The sequence below is a fragment of the Chiloscyllium plagiosum genome, chromosome 32, assembly GCF_004010195.1.
Source record: "Chiloscyllium plagiosum isolate BGI_BamShark_2017 chromosome 32, ASM401019v2, whole genome shotgun sequence".
Classification (NCBI taxonomy): Eukaryota; Metazoa; Chordata; class Chondrichthyes; order Orectolobiformes; family Hemiscylliidae; genus Chiloscyllium; species Chiloscyllium plagiosum.
Window position 1 is genome coordinate 20,825,328 of NC_057741.1, and position 18,781 is coordinate 20,844,108.

At 38.6% G+C, this 18,781-nt stretch overlaps 1 protein-coding gene across 1 annotated transcript in view; it reads right to left on the reverse strand.

Annotated features, from left to right (window-relative positions):
• LOC122539393 (heat shock 70 kDa protein 4L-like) overlaps positions 1–18,781 on the reverse strand; it is a 59,332-nt gene that overhangs the window by 35,313 nt on the left and 5,238 nt on the right. The window contains exons 4-7 of the mRNA XM_043674184.1: positions 16,563–16,685; positions 10,307–10,406; positions 2,756–2,889; positions 55–299 (exon numbers count right to left, since the gene is read on the reverse strand). Coding sequence (XP_043530119.1) covers positions 55–299; positions 2,756–2,889; positions 10,307–10,406; positions 16,563–16,685 — 602 coding nt within the window. The remainder of the gene's footprint in view (positions 1–54; positions 300–2,755; positions 2,890–10,306; positions 10,407–16,562; positions 16,686–18,781) is intronic.

The window sequence follows — 18,781 nt, forward strand, 5'->3', positions numbered from 1 at the left end:
AAAATACCGCATAGTAAAATTCTTATTTGGAATGAAAAAGACAAAGTACATTACCTGTTCATTCTACCAGAAACATCGATATCATTCATAAAACATTCTATATTCATTGGGAGATCTGATGCATTTGCACTCATTAGCTTCTTCAATTTCTCACACTCCTGGTACAGACGGAGCAAAGCTCTACCATTTGACTTCACATTTAGTTTATATTTACTCTTGAATTCTTCACAGAAGTATTCTACCAGGGCCTCATCAAAATTCTTTCCACCTAAGTAGGGATCAAATGCAGTTCCCAGAACCTATAATGTGGGTTGCGAGGGAGAAAAGACAGGTGGGGGAAGAGATATCATTAATGCTCAATCTTCGCCAATAATCAGCTTTAACAATATTCTGAACAAACGTGAATATTAAGTTTACACACTTTGAAATTATAAAAAGGCACAATGCAGGTTCAACTTTTTACAACTGATTTAGAAACAGTATTAGAAAAACTTCAACAAGCACCAGATTCAAATGTACTGAACATTCCAGACACACAACCATAGTATGCAATTGGACCAATTAAACTTGCTGAATTATTTAGGTATGTAGCTTCTCAAAGTTTCCATGTTCAGTTAGTTATCGACCTACAAAGTAAAATTAGTAATGTTCCCCAAAATCCCTACTCTCAGTATTACTGAAATAAACTGAAAACCTTTTGGGAGCTTTATTTTACATTTTTAAACAAACTTTGGACAATTACATTTTTGCACCACCTTGTGTTTTGAGCAGACAATATTGGCTTCATACAGGTTTAGACCAAACTTTGAAGTTAATTTAGAGTCAGAGGTTTCTAAAACCTCTAAGAAATTTTCTAACCCGTCTGTTCAGAGATATTGCTACATATCTGTGGGTGGCACAGTGGTTAGCACTGCTGCCTCACAGCACCAGAGACCCGGGTTCAATTCCCGCCTCAGGCGACTGTCTGTGTGGAGTTTGTACATTCTCCCCGTGTCTCCGTGGGTTTCCTCTGGGTGCTCCGGTTTCCTCCCACAGACCAAAAATGTGCAGGTTAGGTGAATTGGCCATGCTAAATTGCCCGTAGTGTTAGGTGAAGGGATAAATGTAGGGGAATGGGTCTGGATGGGTTGCGCTTTGGCGGGTCGGTGTGGACTTGTTGGGCCGAAGGGCCTGTTTCCACACTAAGTAATCTAATCATATCGCTGGAGCAGGTGGAACTTGAACCCAGCCCTCTTGTCTCAGAGATGGGTACCCCTGTGCCATAAGCACCCCTTCAAAAGGATTTATACAAGAGAGTACCTAAACCATGCTAATCGAGAAATCCCAAGATTAATTTTCTACCACCAGTCGATAAAATTAGCTAATCTTGCTCAGGTTAATAGGCACCTACCATCAGCTTCAGCATCTTCAAGTAGGGAAAATGCATGTATAAAACATTGTTCCTTCTGATGTTATTCAGTAACCCATTTAAAAAAAAACTCAGTGTAAACAAGATTGGGCTCAAATGCAACACCATCCTTCACTCCCTTTGTAAAGGCAAATAACATACTAACACCAGTATCAGACATGAGGAATGGTCACTTGGACAAAATACTGAATAATAATGTCCATGCAGCTAAATGCCAGCTTTAGGAGAGAAAAGGAAGACAAAAGTGACATCGTTCAAAAGGAGGGAAATGTAATGCTTAGATTTTAAAATAAAAATCAAATTGTAACAAAAAAAAAACAAACATAAAACCTCCAAGCTAATTATACTTACAAATCTAGTTTCAGATAATCAAGCCCAAATAAATCTAATTACTGTTTAAAAAAAAAAAGAACCACTTCACAGTAGATGGTGGAATTTGAATTCAACATTGAAAAATCCAGAAACAAATGTCTAATGATAACCATGAAACCATGGTCATAAAAACCCACCTAGTTCACTTCTGTCCTTAAGGAAAGGAACTGGATGCCCTTGCCTACATATGACTCCACGCTCACAACAAAGTGGTGGACTCTTAAATGCCCTCTGAAAGGACCTACCAAGCTGATTGACTACAGTAAAGGAAAAACAGGAACAAAGTTTCCTGGAAGAATTATATTTGACTCCAAACAGTAACTGTTTCTCTCTCCACAGATACTGCCAGACCAGTTTTTATTTCAGATTTCCATCATCCTGCAGTGATTTGCTTTTATTACAAGACCCTACCAAACTGCATAGGTTAAAATGAAATACTCCATGGCATTATTTCAAACTGGAGGAGGGAAGTTTCCCAAACATCCTGCTTAGATTTGTGCCCAAATAAATGCCAAACAACAAATTCTGTTCATCACATTGCTATTTGCGAAAGTTTGATGAATTTCCCACATTACTTAAGTGCAAATACTAAAAGGTAAGGTAAGTTTGCTATAGAGGTAGTCCTACTGGACCATAGGGCTGCTTGCTCATTGGAGAGATGACTGACAGTTTCATCAGTTGTAAAGCATTTGTAAAACACAACTGATACCAGTTGTGAAAAGCACTAGAGGAACCTCGATTATCCGGCATTCGATTATCAGAATATTGGATTATGCGGCAAGATCACCAGCTCCTGATGCTTGGCTAAACTATATTATCCAGCATTTGATTAACTGAACAAAAATGTTCCCCGCCTGTGTCCTTTGGATAATCCAGGTTCCTCTGTACTCAAGTCTAAACTTTTTTCCAACGTAAAAGGACTAGTTCTAACCTGCAACAGAAAGGTTAAAATAAGTTTTTTTTATATATACTAACCTTGAGTTTTCCCTTGTTAAATGCACAAACTGAAGTCTGATAGGCTGAATGCCCCATATCAACAAACACCACATTCCTTGGTTTCTCTTCAGGAGTTGGCAAATCTTGTTTGTAAATACCATATGCAAGCGCAACTAGAAAACAGATCACGGGGATAGGTTTGTACAAGATTTGGCAATACAATTGCTAAACAGTGGCTGAGAAATCACCTGTCATGGCTTTGAGCATTTACTCCTCAGTATTGAATACTGATGAGCCAAGTCCCTTACGCATTATGAAATAAATGATGTGGTCAAAGTCTCTTGCTCAAACAGCAAAGAGGAAAGCAAGAAACATGCAGGTCATCTCAGTTTCTTTCCATCCCACTTTAGCTAACCTCATTGTTTGCTTCATTGGATTTGTTGAATTCCCCCTTAAATGTATTTATTTTACTTGCATTAAATAGGGAGTGCCACATTGCAGTCACTCGAGTAAAGAGTTAGTGAATTTCCTACTGGAATTACGAGCCAACACTTTATATTTGTGCTCTCCTCCACAAATATTGAACTCTCAATCTTGAAGGCCAATAAACCAGCCTCATTTTTCTCTTTTCCAAAAAAATTCCTTAAATCAGTTTGTTGAATGCAATCATGAAGAGCTTTCTACTCCAACTTCACTTTACTTCCCTCACTTCAAATTTACTATTTTAAAAGCACACGACTGCCAAAGTCTAATGTAACTGTACAATTTTATGGTCATAACTGCACAAAAGATCCATATTCAACCCAAACCCATGCCGGCTTTCTGTACAGCAGTCAGTTGCATCCCTCCATTCCATTCTACAGCCTTACAAATTTTCTTAAGTGCCTATCTAATTTATTTTTGGAATCATGGATCATCTTTGCTGCCCTTACCCTTCAAGTCAGTAAGTTGCAGTCGACGGTCGCGTGACGTATAAAGTGTTGTCTCCGTTCTCCACATAATTTCTCCAAAAATCTCAAACCAGTGTCTCCCAGTTTTTAAAAATTAGCTAATGGAAGTTTTTTCCCCTCTTATCTACAGTGTTCAAACTAGTCACAATCTGGCACATATCTAAAAAATCGTCTCAGTCTGCTGTACTGTAAAAGGGAGCCACAGCAGATTTTGCAACCTAACTAAAAATGCTTCATCCTTGAAACAATACTTGCAAATCTCCTGTGCAGCCTTTCAAAGACCTTCACATCCTTATAAAGCATGGCAAGAAGAAGGGAATGCAACTCCAACTGTAGCCTAACCAAAGTTTTACACAGGTTCATAAAATTATTTGGGAACAAAATAAGTTATGAAGTCCAAGATTCCACATGCTTGTCTAACTCTTCCCTCAATGTGCCCAGCAAAGTTCACAAGATCGATGCACAGGATACTCCAGAACTTTATAATTAGGTGCAAGTGTTTAAACTGTCCCAGAAACAAATTCCTTCTCCCTACCCCATTTGTGAATATGCATCACCTCACACTACAATTAAAATTCTTTTCTCTTTTACCAATGTGGCCAAGTAACCTATCTTCATCAGGTTTAAGATAAAAATGATCTACCAAACCAGTTTCGTCATAAATAATTGGTTTATTATCAGCAAAAAACTTTTTTAAAGACACTGTAACTGGTTAACATAGGAATATAGATATTATTTACATTAGATTCCCTACAATATGGAAACAGGCCCTTCGGCCCTACAAGACCTTCCGAAGAGTAATCCACCCAGACCCATTCCCCTACCCTACATTTATTAATGCACTTAACACTATGGTCAATTTAGCATGGCCAATTCACCTGACCTGCACATCTTTGGGTTGTGGGAGGAAACCCATGCAGTCACCGGAGACTAGAATCAAACCCGGGCGCCCGGCGCTGTGAGGCTTCAGTCTAACCACTGAGCCACCGACTTACATGCGTTCATCCCTCTAAAGAGCCTGAAAACACATGTAATTCAGGAAAAAGGAAAAAAAGGTTTCCCTGCAGAAACTGGTTTTCCGGAAAAAAAATTGACCAATGGATTATTATTCTTAAAAGGCAGAAGTTTATCTTAGTCTTAAAAATCTTCCTTTTGAGGAAGAGGATTCCAAAGATACTCAGCCCGCTTTGATAAAAATGCTTTCTTCAGCTGTCTCTTAAATAGAACTAGACAGCATAGGTTTAGGGTGAGGGGGGAAAGATATAAAAGGGACCTAAGGGGCAACTTTTTCATGCAGAGGGTGGTACATGTATGGAATGGATTGCAAGAGGAAATGGTGGAGGCTGGTACCCATTTAAAAGGCATCTGAATGGGTATATGAATAGGAAGGGTTTGGAGAGATACAGGGTGGGTGCTGGCAGGTGGGACTAGATTGGGTTAGGATATCTGGTTGGCATGGACGAGTTGGACCGAAGGGTCTGTTTCTGTGCTGTACATCTATGAAGCATAGAATGCACTCAATGCTATGTGGTCAAGTTACTTATCACACATGGTCATCACTGGAGTCTCTACAGACACAGCTAGCTCAGGAGGTACAACAGGGAACTTTCTCCAATCACACTTTCAGCACAAATAGATTTCACCTTGAACTCAACAAGAGGCTCTCTTTACAGGAATGGGAAAGATTATCTACACAGCATTTGATCGTGGGCGGCACGGTGGCACAGTGGTTAGCACTGCTGCCTCACAGCGCTGGAGACCCGGGTTCAATTCCCGCCTCAAGCGACTGACTGTGTGGAGTTTGCACGTTCTCCCCGTGTCTGCTTGGGTTTCCTCCGGGTGCTCCGGTTTCCTCCCACAGTCCAAAGATGTGCAGGTCAGGTGAATTGGCCATGATAAATTGCCCGTAGTGTTAGGTAAGGGGTAAATGTAGGGGTATGGGTGGGTTGCGCTTCGGTGTGGACTTGTTGGGCCGAAGGGCCTGTTTCCACACTGTAATGTAATGTAATCTAATCTAATCTTTACTGTTGATAACAAATGCAGATAACAAAGCATCTTGCATCTGGTCATTTTTCAAACTGCCCAGCAAGCATTTATCACTAGTCAAAAATCAAGAACTGTGGACACTGGAAATCAAAGTAAAACAAAAATAGAAAATTCTGGAAAAACTCAGGGCTGTCAGCATTTGTGAAGAAAAGTCAGACTTAACGTTTTGAGTCCAGTGACCTCCTTCAGAGAGGGTCTTATTGATTCAAACAAATTACCAGTCATTTGATTTCTAGAAAAGTCATGTAAAAAGGTAAATCATCCTACGTATTTCCACAAAACTTTAAAAGAAATCAAATCTATCACAATTCTTCTAAAACACAAGTCCTCCAAGAAATATTAACTATGACACCTACTGAACAATAATCCAGCACTGATCCTTGTGCACCTTGATAACCATCCACCAGTCAGAAATAAATAATTTACCAAGACTTGCTATTTTCTGTCCCCAAGGTAATACTGACCACCCCCATTGCATTGCACTGAGTAACTAACTTTTTTTTAAAACCGTAGATACTCATGTATAGTCAATCACTTGTATAAGTTGACCCCTTATTTTGGGCCAAAAATCTTGTATTTTTCATTTCTCATGTATAAGCCGACCCTACTATATCGCATTACATTGCATTCATTCATTCCGATAACTTCATTCATCATTCTTTGTTTACAATATCACACCTCTATTCATTCATAACTCTACTTACTACACTTGGTTCACAACAGCATGTTTTGATTCATTCATTCAGACTGGTACTAAGTCTATTGGTACTTACTACATTATTCACTATATATCCAAAAGTTAAATATCATTAAAATGTTAACCATTTTAATTGTTCTTTTATATCTGGATAAAAAAGATATATTAGCTACATACCGGTATATCTTTAATTCATTGACAAATGTATTAATGTTGCGGAGGTTCAAAACATACAAGAATAAATGAGAGAGAAACAGAAGAATTTGGTGGGATCGTTCAAGATGCTTACATATTCAGAATTTAAGAAGAGTTTCACTTTAAGTGTGCTGTTATACCAGGCCATGACGATGTTGAACAGTGTGATTTTGCAGGATTTCAATGAATCTTTGACAGGCTAAATTTTCATACCGGTCTCTTGCTTTTATCTGGTAATTACCTTGATCATAATTCATTGTTTTTCTTCTTTATCCTGTATTATGAAGTTGCAGGTGTGTACTGTACCTTTGAGAGTGAAAGCTGGCACAGACCCAATAAGGCACAGTGTGCTGAAAAATTTTAAAATGTAACATTTGGCTGTGAAACAAATAGCTGAGCTGTTGCTATGGTACGTAACAAATTCAAATTTGGCCAGTTTAAATTTTGTCCCAAGATACCAAAATCCAATCAAATTTGAATTTTACTGATTTGACGACATCAAACCAATGAGACGATCTGCTGTGTGGGGTATAGTAAACTGGCATTTTGAAGAGTTAGCCACAACAGCAAGAAGCACAAACTAAAACAAACTGCCTGCATAATCGCTCTCTGAAAGATATGCAATCTGTGCAGTAGAAGACCAAAGAAAAGACCCAGAAAGATCTAGAGGAAAATACAGGATAACCGACACAGCTGGTTTTGAAATTTGATTTTTTTTCTGTAAAACTTAACGGGGGGGGGGGGGAGAGAGAAGAGAGAGGGGGTGTTATCAGATCAGTATATTGTTGTGGAGAGAACGGTAGATAAATTGATCAAAGGAGGTTTAAGTGTAGATAGTTGTTGTTTAATGTTCTTTTTTCTCAAGAATAAATTGTTAATTTTTTCTTTAAATAGTGGGATTTGGTAGATCTTTGTCACTTGTACCTTTACAGATTACGAAGTAAAGTGTCTGGTTTAAATTAGCAGAAGGGTTTATCCTGTATTGTAACACCGGAATTAGTTGTGCAATCAAACTGACTTTTTGCAAACAGTACGGTATTTTCGAACTGCAGCATGAATTTCAGCCCCTCAAAACCTGTACCCCTGTATTAGTCAACCCGTTAATTTCAGCTTTAAAGAAAGTCTTCAAAATTCAACCTACATGAATATATATGGTATTTTGTCAAATACCTTAAAACTTCTTCCAATTGCAATTTTTGATTGATCAAGCACCTCCTGTCTTTTACAAACCCAGGCCTAACGCTCCACAACTAACTCAAAACTCCAGTGCCTGATAATTCCACTCTCCCAGTTATTGTTTCTACAACCTTAGCACTGTTCAATTGACAAGCCTGTACTTATTAGCAATGTCCTTCTACTCTTTGCTGAATATGGCAATAATATTTGCCACCCGCCAAGCCAGTGGAACCCTCTTTGCATCTAGAGACCATCTAAGATAATGATAAATCCTTCAGCTACCTCCACTTCCTTTGGCAACCTAGTATGTAAACTATCTGAACCAGGCACATTATTCATTCTAAACATGGCAGCTAAACATCATATCTTTCCTATCAATTTTCGCCTCATCCATTATCTCTATTTTAATGACAGGTGTATCATCCTTGTAAGTCTTAATATTTTCTCTAGTACTTTATCCTATTTATAGTAAAGAAAGTAGAAGCTTTCAGAGCTCCAAGTTTTGATGAACCAAAAGTTTTAGCGTTTAACATAGAATTGAAAAGCAAAGTTATCTCTACAGAGATGAACTCTAGCAGCTTGCTTGCTTTGTATCCCAAATGCCCTTAAACTACAATATTTTGACTGATTGTAGATTTGTACCCTTGATCACTTTGCTCCTAAACCGCATATATTTGCTTATTTGCCAAGGAGGAAGGAGCCTCATGCTTCCTACCAAAATGGAACAACTGACACTTCTGTACTGAAGTTAATTTGCCAATTAGTGTTTTGAGATGTTGTATTTTAAATTGAGTCAATATTAATTGTAGCTTCAAATCTGTGTTGTACACATATTTTGAAATTGCACTTTTTATTCAGTAATATTCTGTCCATCCTCTTTTTGTAAAGAGAGAAAAAAAACTTGGTTCCTGACAATATTTTGTAAAAAGGGTTTTGCCTTTCGCTTTGTTCAAATAAACTTAATTGAAATTGTACACAAGCATGGTTCCACTTGTGGACAATATCTTCCCCAAATTTAGCCATTCCATTTAGTGATCGATCAGACATGCTCTATACAGATCCACCAGTGAAGGTCTTTTGAAAACCAAAATATATTAGATCTACTGCATTACCCATATATACTCAGTTATTTCTTCAAAGAATAAATTAAGATAGGTCAAACATGATCTTGTTTTGGGGCCATGCAATTATACTTTAAGTACAGAGGAACCTCGATTATCCGAAGGACATGGGCGGGGAACACTTTGTCCAGTTAATCGAATTCTGGATACTCGAATGCCAGAAAACATTGTTTAGCCAAACATTGGGATCTTGCTGGCTAATCCAATATTTGGATAATCAAATGTCAGTTCCTCTGTATATAGTTTTGGTTTCCCTTCTATTACATCTTCTGTTAAGCAGTCATTATGATTTTAAAATCACCAAATGATAAGCATGTTAGTCTATAATTCCTCTGATATTCTCTTACTTCCTTTAAAATACAGGAATCACATTTTTAAAAGACTTCAGAATCATCTACTACTTAAAAATGCTGCTAATCATCTCTTCTCTGGTTTTTATTATTTATCAATGCTCTGTATTTGAATTAGAGAGTTGCAGATGCTCTAATAGTCAAACCTCTGCATCTGTAGTTACTGCTACACTATTTGGTAAAAGACTACCTCCTATAAAAGTAGATAAAGCACAGTCTGAGAAAACAGATTACTAAATGTAAAATTCATGGAAAAACCCTGCTATATTGTACTAGCAGAAAAAAGGACAAAAGCTGATAAAACTGAAAACTGCTCTTTGCTAGCATTAAAAATAAAATGATTCTAATTCCCTGAATTCAACTAGGGGGATCAAATATACCAATGCATTATAGGGAAAAAAAAAACTGGTGCATGTGTTCTTAATTGCAATCCTAAGGCAGTCGGCTTAGATATAAATCACGTCTTATACTATCAAAGGTCTGGTCAAAACAATGTCAAGCCTTATGCTTTAAATATGACCTAAGTAAACAACCCATAGAATTAAGATTGTTACAGAATAAACAACAATTTTCCCTAAAGCTTGACACTTTACACAAGCTTCAGCAGACCACTCCTTGAAGCGATCACAGCGAAATACATTACTGGTTTGGTTGCTATTATATTCTACACTTAAAAACTGCTGTTGATGCAAACTTCTTTAAAGCCATCCAAAATTTTCAGTATGGCTGCTTGACTAGAATAATTTAAGGTAAGGGGGAATCTTCTGGTGTACCTAATTTTTGAAGTTCGCATATCGCTTACATCATAAAAATGCTGGCTCAATATTATTGTTACAAAAAGCTAAAAACTGAGTTTTTGTCTGGCCTGTATTACGTTCATTAGTATTTTTAAGTTAATATTTTGCACTGACCATACAGTATAATCTGACAAAATGCACCACTTATATTCAGCGCTGCTTAAACTTTCCTACTACTCTGTCACCTCTATAACTTTTCTTCAGCAAATTCACATTTACAATTGTTCAAAGGAATAGTTTTAAGCCCAAAAAGATTACCTGCAGTGGTGTCATTCATAAGCCGCAGACAATTAAGTCCTGCAATCTCAGCAGCAGCAATCACAGACCTCCTCTCTGCATCGGTGAAAAAACTAGGAACCTGCCAACAGATTCAGGAAACTTTTAGTTTTTTTAATTATATAATTCAGGGTGCAGTACTGTACGTGCTTCCAACTTGACATGTCATGCTCATCACAAAGATTAACAGACATGTATTACAGGTGAAGTACAATTAAAATCAAAATTGAAATATTTAGCTTTAACAATTCCACAGCATTTTAAAAATAAAAATGGCTTGTACTAATTTCAGGATGTTCTTTAGTCAAACCAGAAGAACCTTCGCCGGATTAGATTGCAAAACAACATTCTTAAAAAGAACCAAAAAAAAAATCAAATGTATACCCCCAGAATTTACCAAGAACATGCTATTTAGTGCATTAAAATCCAGACAATATGCAAAGTTGGATTGCAAATTGCAAATCAAAAATGGATGAATAATTTACACCATTCTGCTGTTATTCCTTGCTACCAAGTTCCATGAGTTTTTGGAAACTGATCATTTAACTCATTGCAGTTGCCATTTCAGTTCAAGTTCCTTGTTAATGAAATGATTTTTAGTTGTAATATGCCTTTATAATCTCATAAGTCTAAGAAGGGGCCATCTAAAACTGCAGTCTTGGAAGTCAAATTATTTTGAAAAAATCTCCTACCTTTGTCCTCTTTCCTTTTAATGCATCTTTCCTACTTTTTAACTTCAACCTCGAGTCACATTTCTCCCCCCATAAATCCATTGCTCAGTTACTAACACTCCTTTTGAACTAGCTAATCAGACACGAATGCCTCACAAGGACCATTAACCACAGTGCAGTGTTATCAAGTTGTACGTACAGTAACAGAGCTGAGGAAAAGAAAATCCAATCCATAGCATCCACAAGATGCGGCAATCCAGCAAATTCTGGGTTATTGAAGTTTACTGTTTTATGAATATTATGCTCAAATGAAGTGCTTTCAGTATACATGAATGCAAAATATTTCAATTTTGGAACTCAACCACCATATCAAGTATACTATTTAAACACAAGTTTTCACGCAAAGGACAGAGAAAAAGCAAATCTTTAAATTAAACCACAAGATGATTGATTTGAGATTTATTCCCATCTTCTTCACAATTCATTTAACGGCTGGAAGATCAATCTGTACAAAACTTATAATTGGGTTGAGAGCGTCCGCATTAATTCAACATGACAGTGTAACAGTCAGGGAAGATATTTTCACACTTTCTTTTGGACCAGTATCCAAAACAGAATGAATAGGCAGTCAGCCACAGAACTACAAAACCTCTTCAGTAAGCAATGAGAACCATGGTTAGAAAAATGAGAAGCGTGGCACAATAGCAATTCACATTACGTTGATTTGATGAGTATGATTTAGGTCGCTCACTTTCACCCCACGATTTGTCATTAGATGTGAGCACTGCTAGCCAAACCAGCACTAATGCCCATCTCCAGTTGCCCTAGTGGTGTTGATCTGCCCTCTTGAACTGCTATAGTCCAAAAGTGGATTTGTGAGCTCTTTAGCTACAAAAGATATGATTGTAAAATTGTCCAAAAAATTGATTTATACTGAACAATAAATAGAGCATTGTGAATTTCAATTTTAAAACTGTGTCTTTGGGATGTGGGCAAAGAAGAATTTATTTGCTATTCTCATTTGCCACTTGATAGTAAGCCCTTGAAATGATTTAAACTTAGTGGTTGATGATAACCCTAGATGTTAGAAATTCAAAGACTATGATCAAACAGACAGCGATGTGCAAAGTGTGTAACATAGATAAAAATTGTACGTCCATAATGTTATTTGTAGATAAAGGGTGCAGAACTGGAAGGCTTGGTTACAGCATGTTTGCAGAACAACTGCTGCATAACTGCTTCATAGCACATACTGCAAATACAGTAAGCCAAAGAACAAGCATGGATATTGAACTGAGTGGCAAGATGTCAATCAAGTGATCTGCTTTCTCCTCAATAGCAGCAAAGGTTGATACTAGAAGTGAATATTTAAACAATCCTGGTTTGAACACTGGAAAAAGCAGCTGTTGGGGGTTTAGGCATGAACAACCCAGCACAAAATTAGTCTCTACCCTTATTTCGGAACCAGTTGGTTCAGAGTACCTGGTTGACAGTAACTCAAAACCACATGGGCACTGTTGAAGGCCAAGAGATGGTTTTAAGTCCACTGTTGGAAATTATTATTTCAGAGCACTGTATTGTGAATGTTACCTGCCTCTTTTCAGCTCAAGTATGGATGCTGGTTGTCCAAATCTTGTTGTAGTCTGCATAGGCCACTTCATTATCAGGAGTCGTGAACAGAGCTGAACACTAGAATTATCAGCTAATTGCTCCACTCCTGACCTTATGGAAGAAAGAACATTGTTGAAGCAGCCAAGGATGCAACTCTAAGGGACTCTAGTAGTGATGCCCTGGAGCTGTGATAACTAAGTTCTGAAGACAAACATACTCTAGTCTATAAGTCAATACCTTAGCCATAGCCTTTGGATTTCCATTACTTTTTTTGGTCAAATGTTTCTCCTGATCTTTGGGGAGCTTCTCAACTCTTGCCTGGCAATCAGCTGCTGCATCCACATCCTGAACAACACTGAATAGATCTGGAGCAAATAGGACTCCAGCAAAACTGAAGCCAAGCATCCACTAGGCAATTGATGAGCTGGTCCTGATGACAACACGATTTTCTATCATTTCAGTGGTGCTTAGAGGCAGCCATGAGCTCATAGTTGGTGAGATCAGACTTGTACCATCTTTTGATGACAGGACATACCTAGTCAATTTTCTACCTTATCAGGTAGAGGGGCATAGTGAATACCTTGGCTTAGGAATAGGCTATTTTCTCATCATTTTCTGTTTATTATAACCAGATCAAGCACTGTTGGTGAAAGAGAAAAAAAAAAATGGAGATTCAGGATGGGCATCTCATCAGAACTGGCTAGTTCATGTATTCAGTACAACAGCCAAAATGGCAGCAGGATCCATAGCCTTTGTAGTGTCTAGTGTACTTGGTTTCATAATGCCATGCGGAGTGACAAAAATGTGGCTGGATATTGGCATCTATAATGGTTGAAATATTAGGAGGTGGTAAAGGAGAATTATTCACTTAGCACTGCTGTCTGAAGAGACATGTGAACACTTCAGCCTCATATGACAGTCACGTTTTAGGCTCTGGCAGCAGTTATACAGAAATGTTCATGAAACCATTCGTTCCTTTATTTTCCTGAGTAGTACAATTACCAGAGATGCAATTAGGTGGCAAGACCTATTACATGCAGGTAGCCTCATTTGAGAAGGTCAGTTGCTGATCCTGGCATGTTTCCAGTAAACCAGGGTCAATGCACTGGTATGATAGTAGAGTGCAATATACGTAAACCATAAGGTTACAAGTCAGGAATACAGGTAACAGATTAGAATGGATTGCTCAGTGGTTAGCACTGCTGCCTCAACGCCAGAGACCCGGGTTCAATTCCTGCCTCAGGCGACTGTGTGGAGTTTGCACGTTCTCCCCATGTCTGCGTGGGTTTCTTCCAGGTGCTCCGGTTTCCTCCCACAATCCAAAAATGTGCAGGTTACGTGAGTAGTGTTAGGTGAAGAGATAAATGTAGGGGAATGTACCTGGGTGGGTTGTGCTTTGGCGGGTCGGTGTGGACTTGTTGGGCCGAAGGGCCTGTTTCCATACTAAGTAATCTAATCTAATCATATCGGAGGAATAAATGTGTCACCTTAAGATTGTTAGGCTACAAGTAGTGGCATGCTGCATCAATCGGTGCTTCCACTGAAGCTTTACCATCTATATCAATAACTTAGGATGAGGGTTATTTACGCAAGGTTAATATATTTAAATTAGGTGGGAAATTAAACTAGAGGATGATAAAAAGAGCATCATAAAAAATAATTTCACAGTTTGAGCAAGTGAGCAAGATGATGGAAGATGAATAAGGAAAAATTCTAGTGAGACACTGGGTAAGAAAAAACTCTGTGGCAAAACAGGGAACTGGTACCAGGAGAAATGTGGGTGCCTTCATACAGCAATCAGAATATCATCACCAGGTATTACAAGCAATTTGGAAAGCAAATAGGATACACATTTTTACTATAAGAGATTTGGAGTACAGGAATTTAAACGAAGTTCTTAAAAGGCCTTGATAAGTTAGAGGCTGGCAAGATGCAGCTTCAGCTGAGTATAATGTAGGGTCATAGCCTCAGTAAATGGTTGGCTCTGCAGGCTTAGACAAGGAGAAATTTCTTCAAAGGGAGTGGACATGTGGAATCCTTTACCACTGAGAAATGTGGCTGCTCAGTAAAGTACATTAAAGGTTGATTTTCAAGTATTAAGGGAATCAATGGATTTGGGGAGAAAAAGAGAAGGAAAGAGAAAGGTTACTTGAAATATATTGTCCATAATCATATGGAATTATGGAACAGGTCACTTTTAGTCCATTTGCTCTCACGTTGTGATGGATCACAATTCTGAAGTCACTGACGCTTCAGGCACAAATTTGCAGTTTGAACTGTTAAGAACTGCCTTTTGTTTGTCCTACATGTATGGAGATCACTAAAAGCTAGAATGCAGGTGCAATAATTAAGTAAGGATGGAAATAGTATATTAACAAGGCTATGTGAATAAAGAAGACCTGCTGCAATTGCTTGGTGACACCCCACCTGGTTAACATACACAATTTTCCTCATCTAAGAAAAGGGAGGGGGGGGGGGTGGAGGTGGGGAGGCACCATGCCGCAGATGGAATGAAATGGAGGTTCACCAGACTATATCTTGGAATGGGGAGACAGTCTTAGAAGGAGATTGAGGAAACTAGACCATGTTTTCTGAAGTTTCAAAAATGAGAGATGGAAACTTAATTGTTACACAGTGCACGTATATAGGATTCCTCTGACTGGCGATACTTGGGAATACAGTCCCAGAATAAGGCTATTTGTTCTTTATTCTTGCAAGAGACTTTTTTGGGTGGGGAGAAGAGGGCGTAAGAGGGAAGAAGCATGGGGTGGCAAGAGGGGAGGAGGAGCGGAGAGAGGTGGTGGTTGTCTTGGGAAAGTGATACAATTACTAATCAAGCTAACATTACATGAGTTTGTCAGATAGCTGCTAGCATCAGCCCAATAAAGTTGACTTTATATTTGATTGGATTTGATCTTGCTTTGTTTCAATGTCTGAGTCATTGTTTATTGTCGATGCAAATCATGTGCTCTGTACTTACAGTACAAAAAAAAAATCAAAAAATGCTGGAATCTAAAGCAAAGGGAAAATGCTGGGGGTACTTAGTAAGGAAGCATCTGTGGACAGCGAAATACAGTTAATATTTCAGGTCAATACACCGGAACCCAAATATTATAGGCTTGAACATGAACTGCTTCATTCCCTCTCTTGAGATGACAATTCCTAACATTAAAATTTTGCTTATCTGTAGCAGTCACTTTCCAGCTGACTAGCACATTATGCCACTTCAGGAGCAGCAATTTCTTATAACATCTTATGGTCCAGCAGCTAGTGGCTTGACCAGTGGGGGTGAACAAGTTGAGCAATTTTAAAAAGAAAGTTTCTGACGCTACTATACAAATTTTCACAACCAGCCATGATAAGATCGAACTCTACTTTGGATTGCTATTTAAATACTATATATACACTGTGCTAATATACTTTTTAAAAAGTAAAATCAATTTTGCACTCAGATTCTTGTATTAGCAAATTTACTAACTGAGCATATAAATGGCCCATTTACAGAATAATATACAATTTAGGTCTTAACATCTTTGGAATAGCACAATTGATTTGCCCTGTTAACCCATTTTATATTCAATGATTTGGTCTGGGATTGCACTTCAAAACTTTGACAGGAAATACAAAAAGCTTGTTAATCAACATACCTTCAAAAGAATGAAGACCATACTTGAGAGGTACTCAACATTTTTCCTTAACTATGTACAGTGCACAACAGCACAGTACAGAATTTCTTGAATTTCATCTTGGAATAAAGTCAAAATGCTCATCATCGCAAGCAGTTAGATTAAGGCAACAGTTCTTTACAAAAAGTTGTCCCCGAGGAAGCTACTTCTGAAGAATTATTCACTACCATCCAGCGGGCAAATAACTTCCTGGCAGTTGACTGCTGGTACAATCTTTATAAACTAAATCTAGGATAGTTTTGAGATTTTGCTGGCTTCAATCCAACCTACCGAAATTACACAGTCTGTCACTGGTTTCTTCAGTGCATTTTCTGAAGTCTCTTTGAGTTTAGTCAGTAACATCCCTGTAATTTGTTCAATTGCAAAAGTTCGTTCTTCATTCATATAGTGCACCTGTAAGAAAATCAAGTTGCATTACTTAACTTTTCTTTTAAAAACTGCAGAGCAGAAATATTTGATGAAAGTACTTTTTCATTACTACACCACTTTAGTTTCAATGGGAAGATATTGTCCATGATATGTTAGGCTGTGGAGATAGCTACAGGATGAATTTATAAACTTTAGCTAAATTGAACATTAAACACAAATTCTGAAGTCATTACCTATGCACATTCTAAATACAATGCTAACATTGTACTACAAGTGAGCAAATGTCCTTGAACTTGAGAATTTGTTACAATGAGGGAAGAAAACAATTCCTAAAAACAAATCCTTAGAGTATAAAGGCAGTAGGAGTATACTTAAGAGGGAAATCAGGGAGGGTAAAAAGGGGACATGAGATAGCTTTGGCAAACAGAGTTAAGGAGAATCCAAAGGGTTTTTACAAATACATCAAGGACAAAAGGGTATCTAGGGAGCAAATACAGCCCCTCAAAAGATCAGCAAAGCAGCCTTTGTGTGGAGCTGCAGGAGATGGGGGAGATACTAAACGAGTATTTTGCATCAGTGTTTAGTGTAGACAAGGACATGGAAGATATAGAATGTGAGGAAATATGTCCATATTACAGGGGAGGAAGCGCTGGATGTCTTGAGATGCATCACAGTGGATAAATCCCCAGGACCTGATCAAGTGTACCCTCAAATTCTGTGGGAAGCTAAGGAAGTAATTGCTGGGCCCTTTGCTGAGATATTTGTATCATCAATAGTCACAGGTGAGGTGCCAGAAGACTGGAGGTTGGCTAACATGGTATCATTATTAAAGAATGGTGGTAAGGCCAAGCCAGGGAACTATAGACCAGTGAGTCTGATGTCGGTGGTGGGCAAGTTGTTGGAGGGAATCCTGAGGGACAGGATTTCCGTGTATTTGGAAAGGCAAGGACTGATTAGGGATAGCTTTGTGTGTGGGAAATCATGTCTTACAAACTTGAGATTTTTGAAAAAGTAACAAAGAGGATCGATAAGGGCAGAGTGGTGGACGCGATCTATATGGACTGCAGTAAGGCATTCAACAATGTTCCCCATGTGAATCTGATTTGCAAGGTTAGATCTCATGGAATATAGGGAGAACCAGCCATTTGGATACAGAACTGGCTTAAAGGTAGAAGACAGAGGGTAGTGACGGAGAGTTGTTTTTCAGACTGGAGGCCTGTGACCAGTGGAGTGCCACAAGGATTGGTGCTGGGTCCACTAATTTTCGTCATTTGTATAAATGGTTGAATATGATCATGGTAGGTATAGTTAGTAAGTTTGCAGATGACACCAAAATTGGAGGTGTAGTGGACAGCAAAGAAGGTTACCTCAGATTAAAATGGGATCTTGATCTGATGGGCCAGTGGGCTGAGAAGTGGCAGATGGAGTTTAATTTAGATAAATGTGAGGTGCTGCATTTTGGGAAAGCAAATCTTAGCAAGGCAAGGTCCTCGGGAGTGTTGCTGAACAGAGAGACCTTGGTGTGCAGGTTCATAACTCCTTGAAAGAAGAGTCGCAGGTAGGTAGGATAGTGAAGGTGGCATTTGGTATGCTGTCCTTTATTGGTCCAGAGCATTAAACATAAGAGTTGGGAGGTCGTACATGACGTTGGTTAGGCTACTTTTGGAATACAGAGGAACCTTGATTATCCAAATGAGATGGACGGGCACTATTTCGTTCAGATAACTGATTATTCAGTTAATTGATTCAATGCCTCTCTTCTGGGGCTTGGAATTTTCTGAAGTTAATTTTTTCCTCACCCTGCCTGCCTTGCTCCATCTGTCTCGGTTTGTTTCTGAGCAAAAACACACTTTTGTGCAAGTGACTTGCATTGCTGAAGTGCCCCCCCACCCCAAATCAGTACAGTGGGATTGACACAGCAAGCACTTGCTAAGCCCACTCCCTGTTCAGAAGACAAGGCAGCAGCACACCACGTGTGAGCCCCCGCCCCCACACTCACCCCAAGTCCATCCACCATCTGCCCCAGCCACCCTGCCCACCCCTATAAAAAGGTTAATAAAATTATGAGGGGCATGGATAGGGTAAATAGACAAAATCTTTTCTCTGGAATTGGGGGGGGG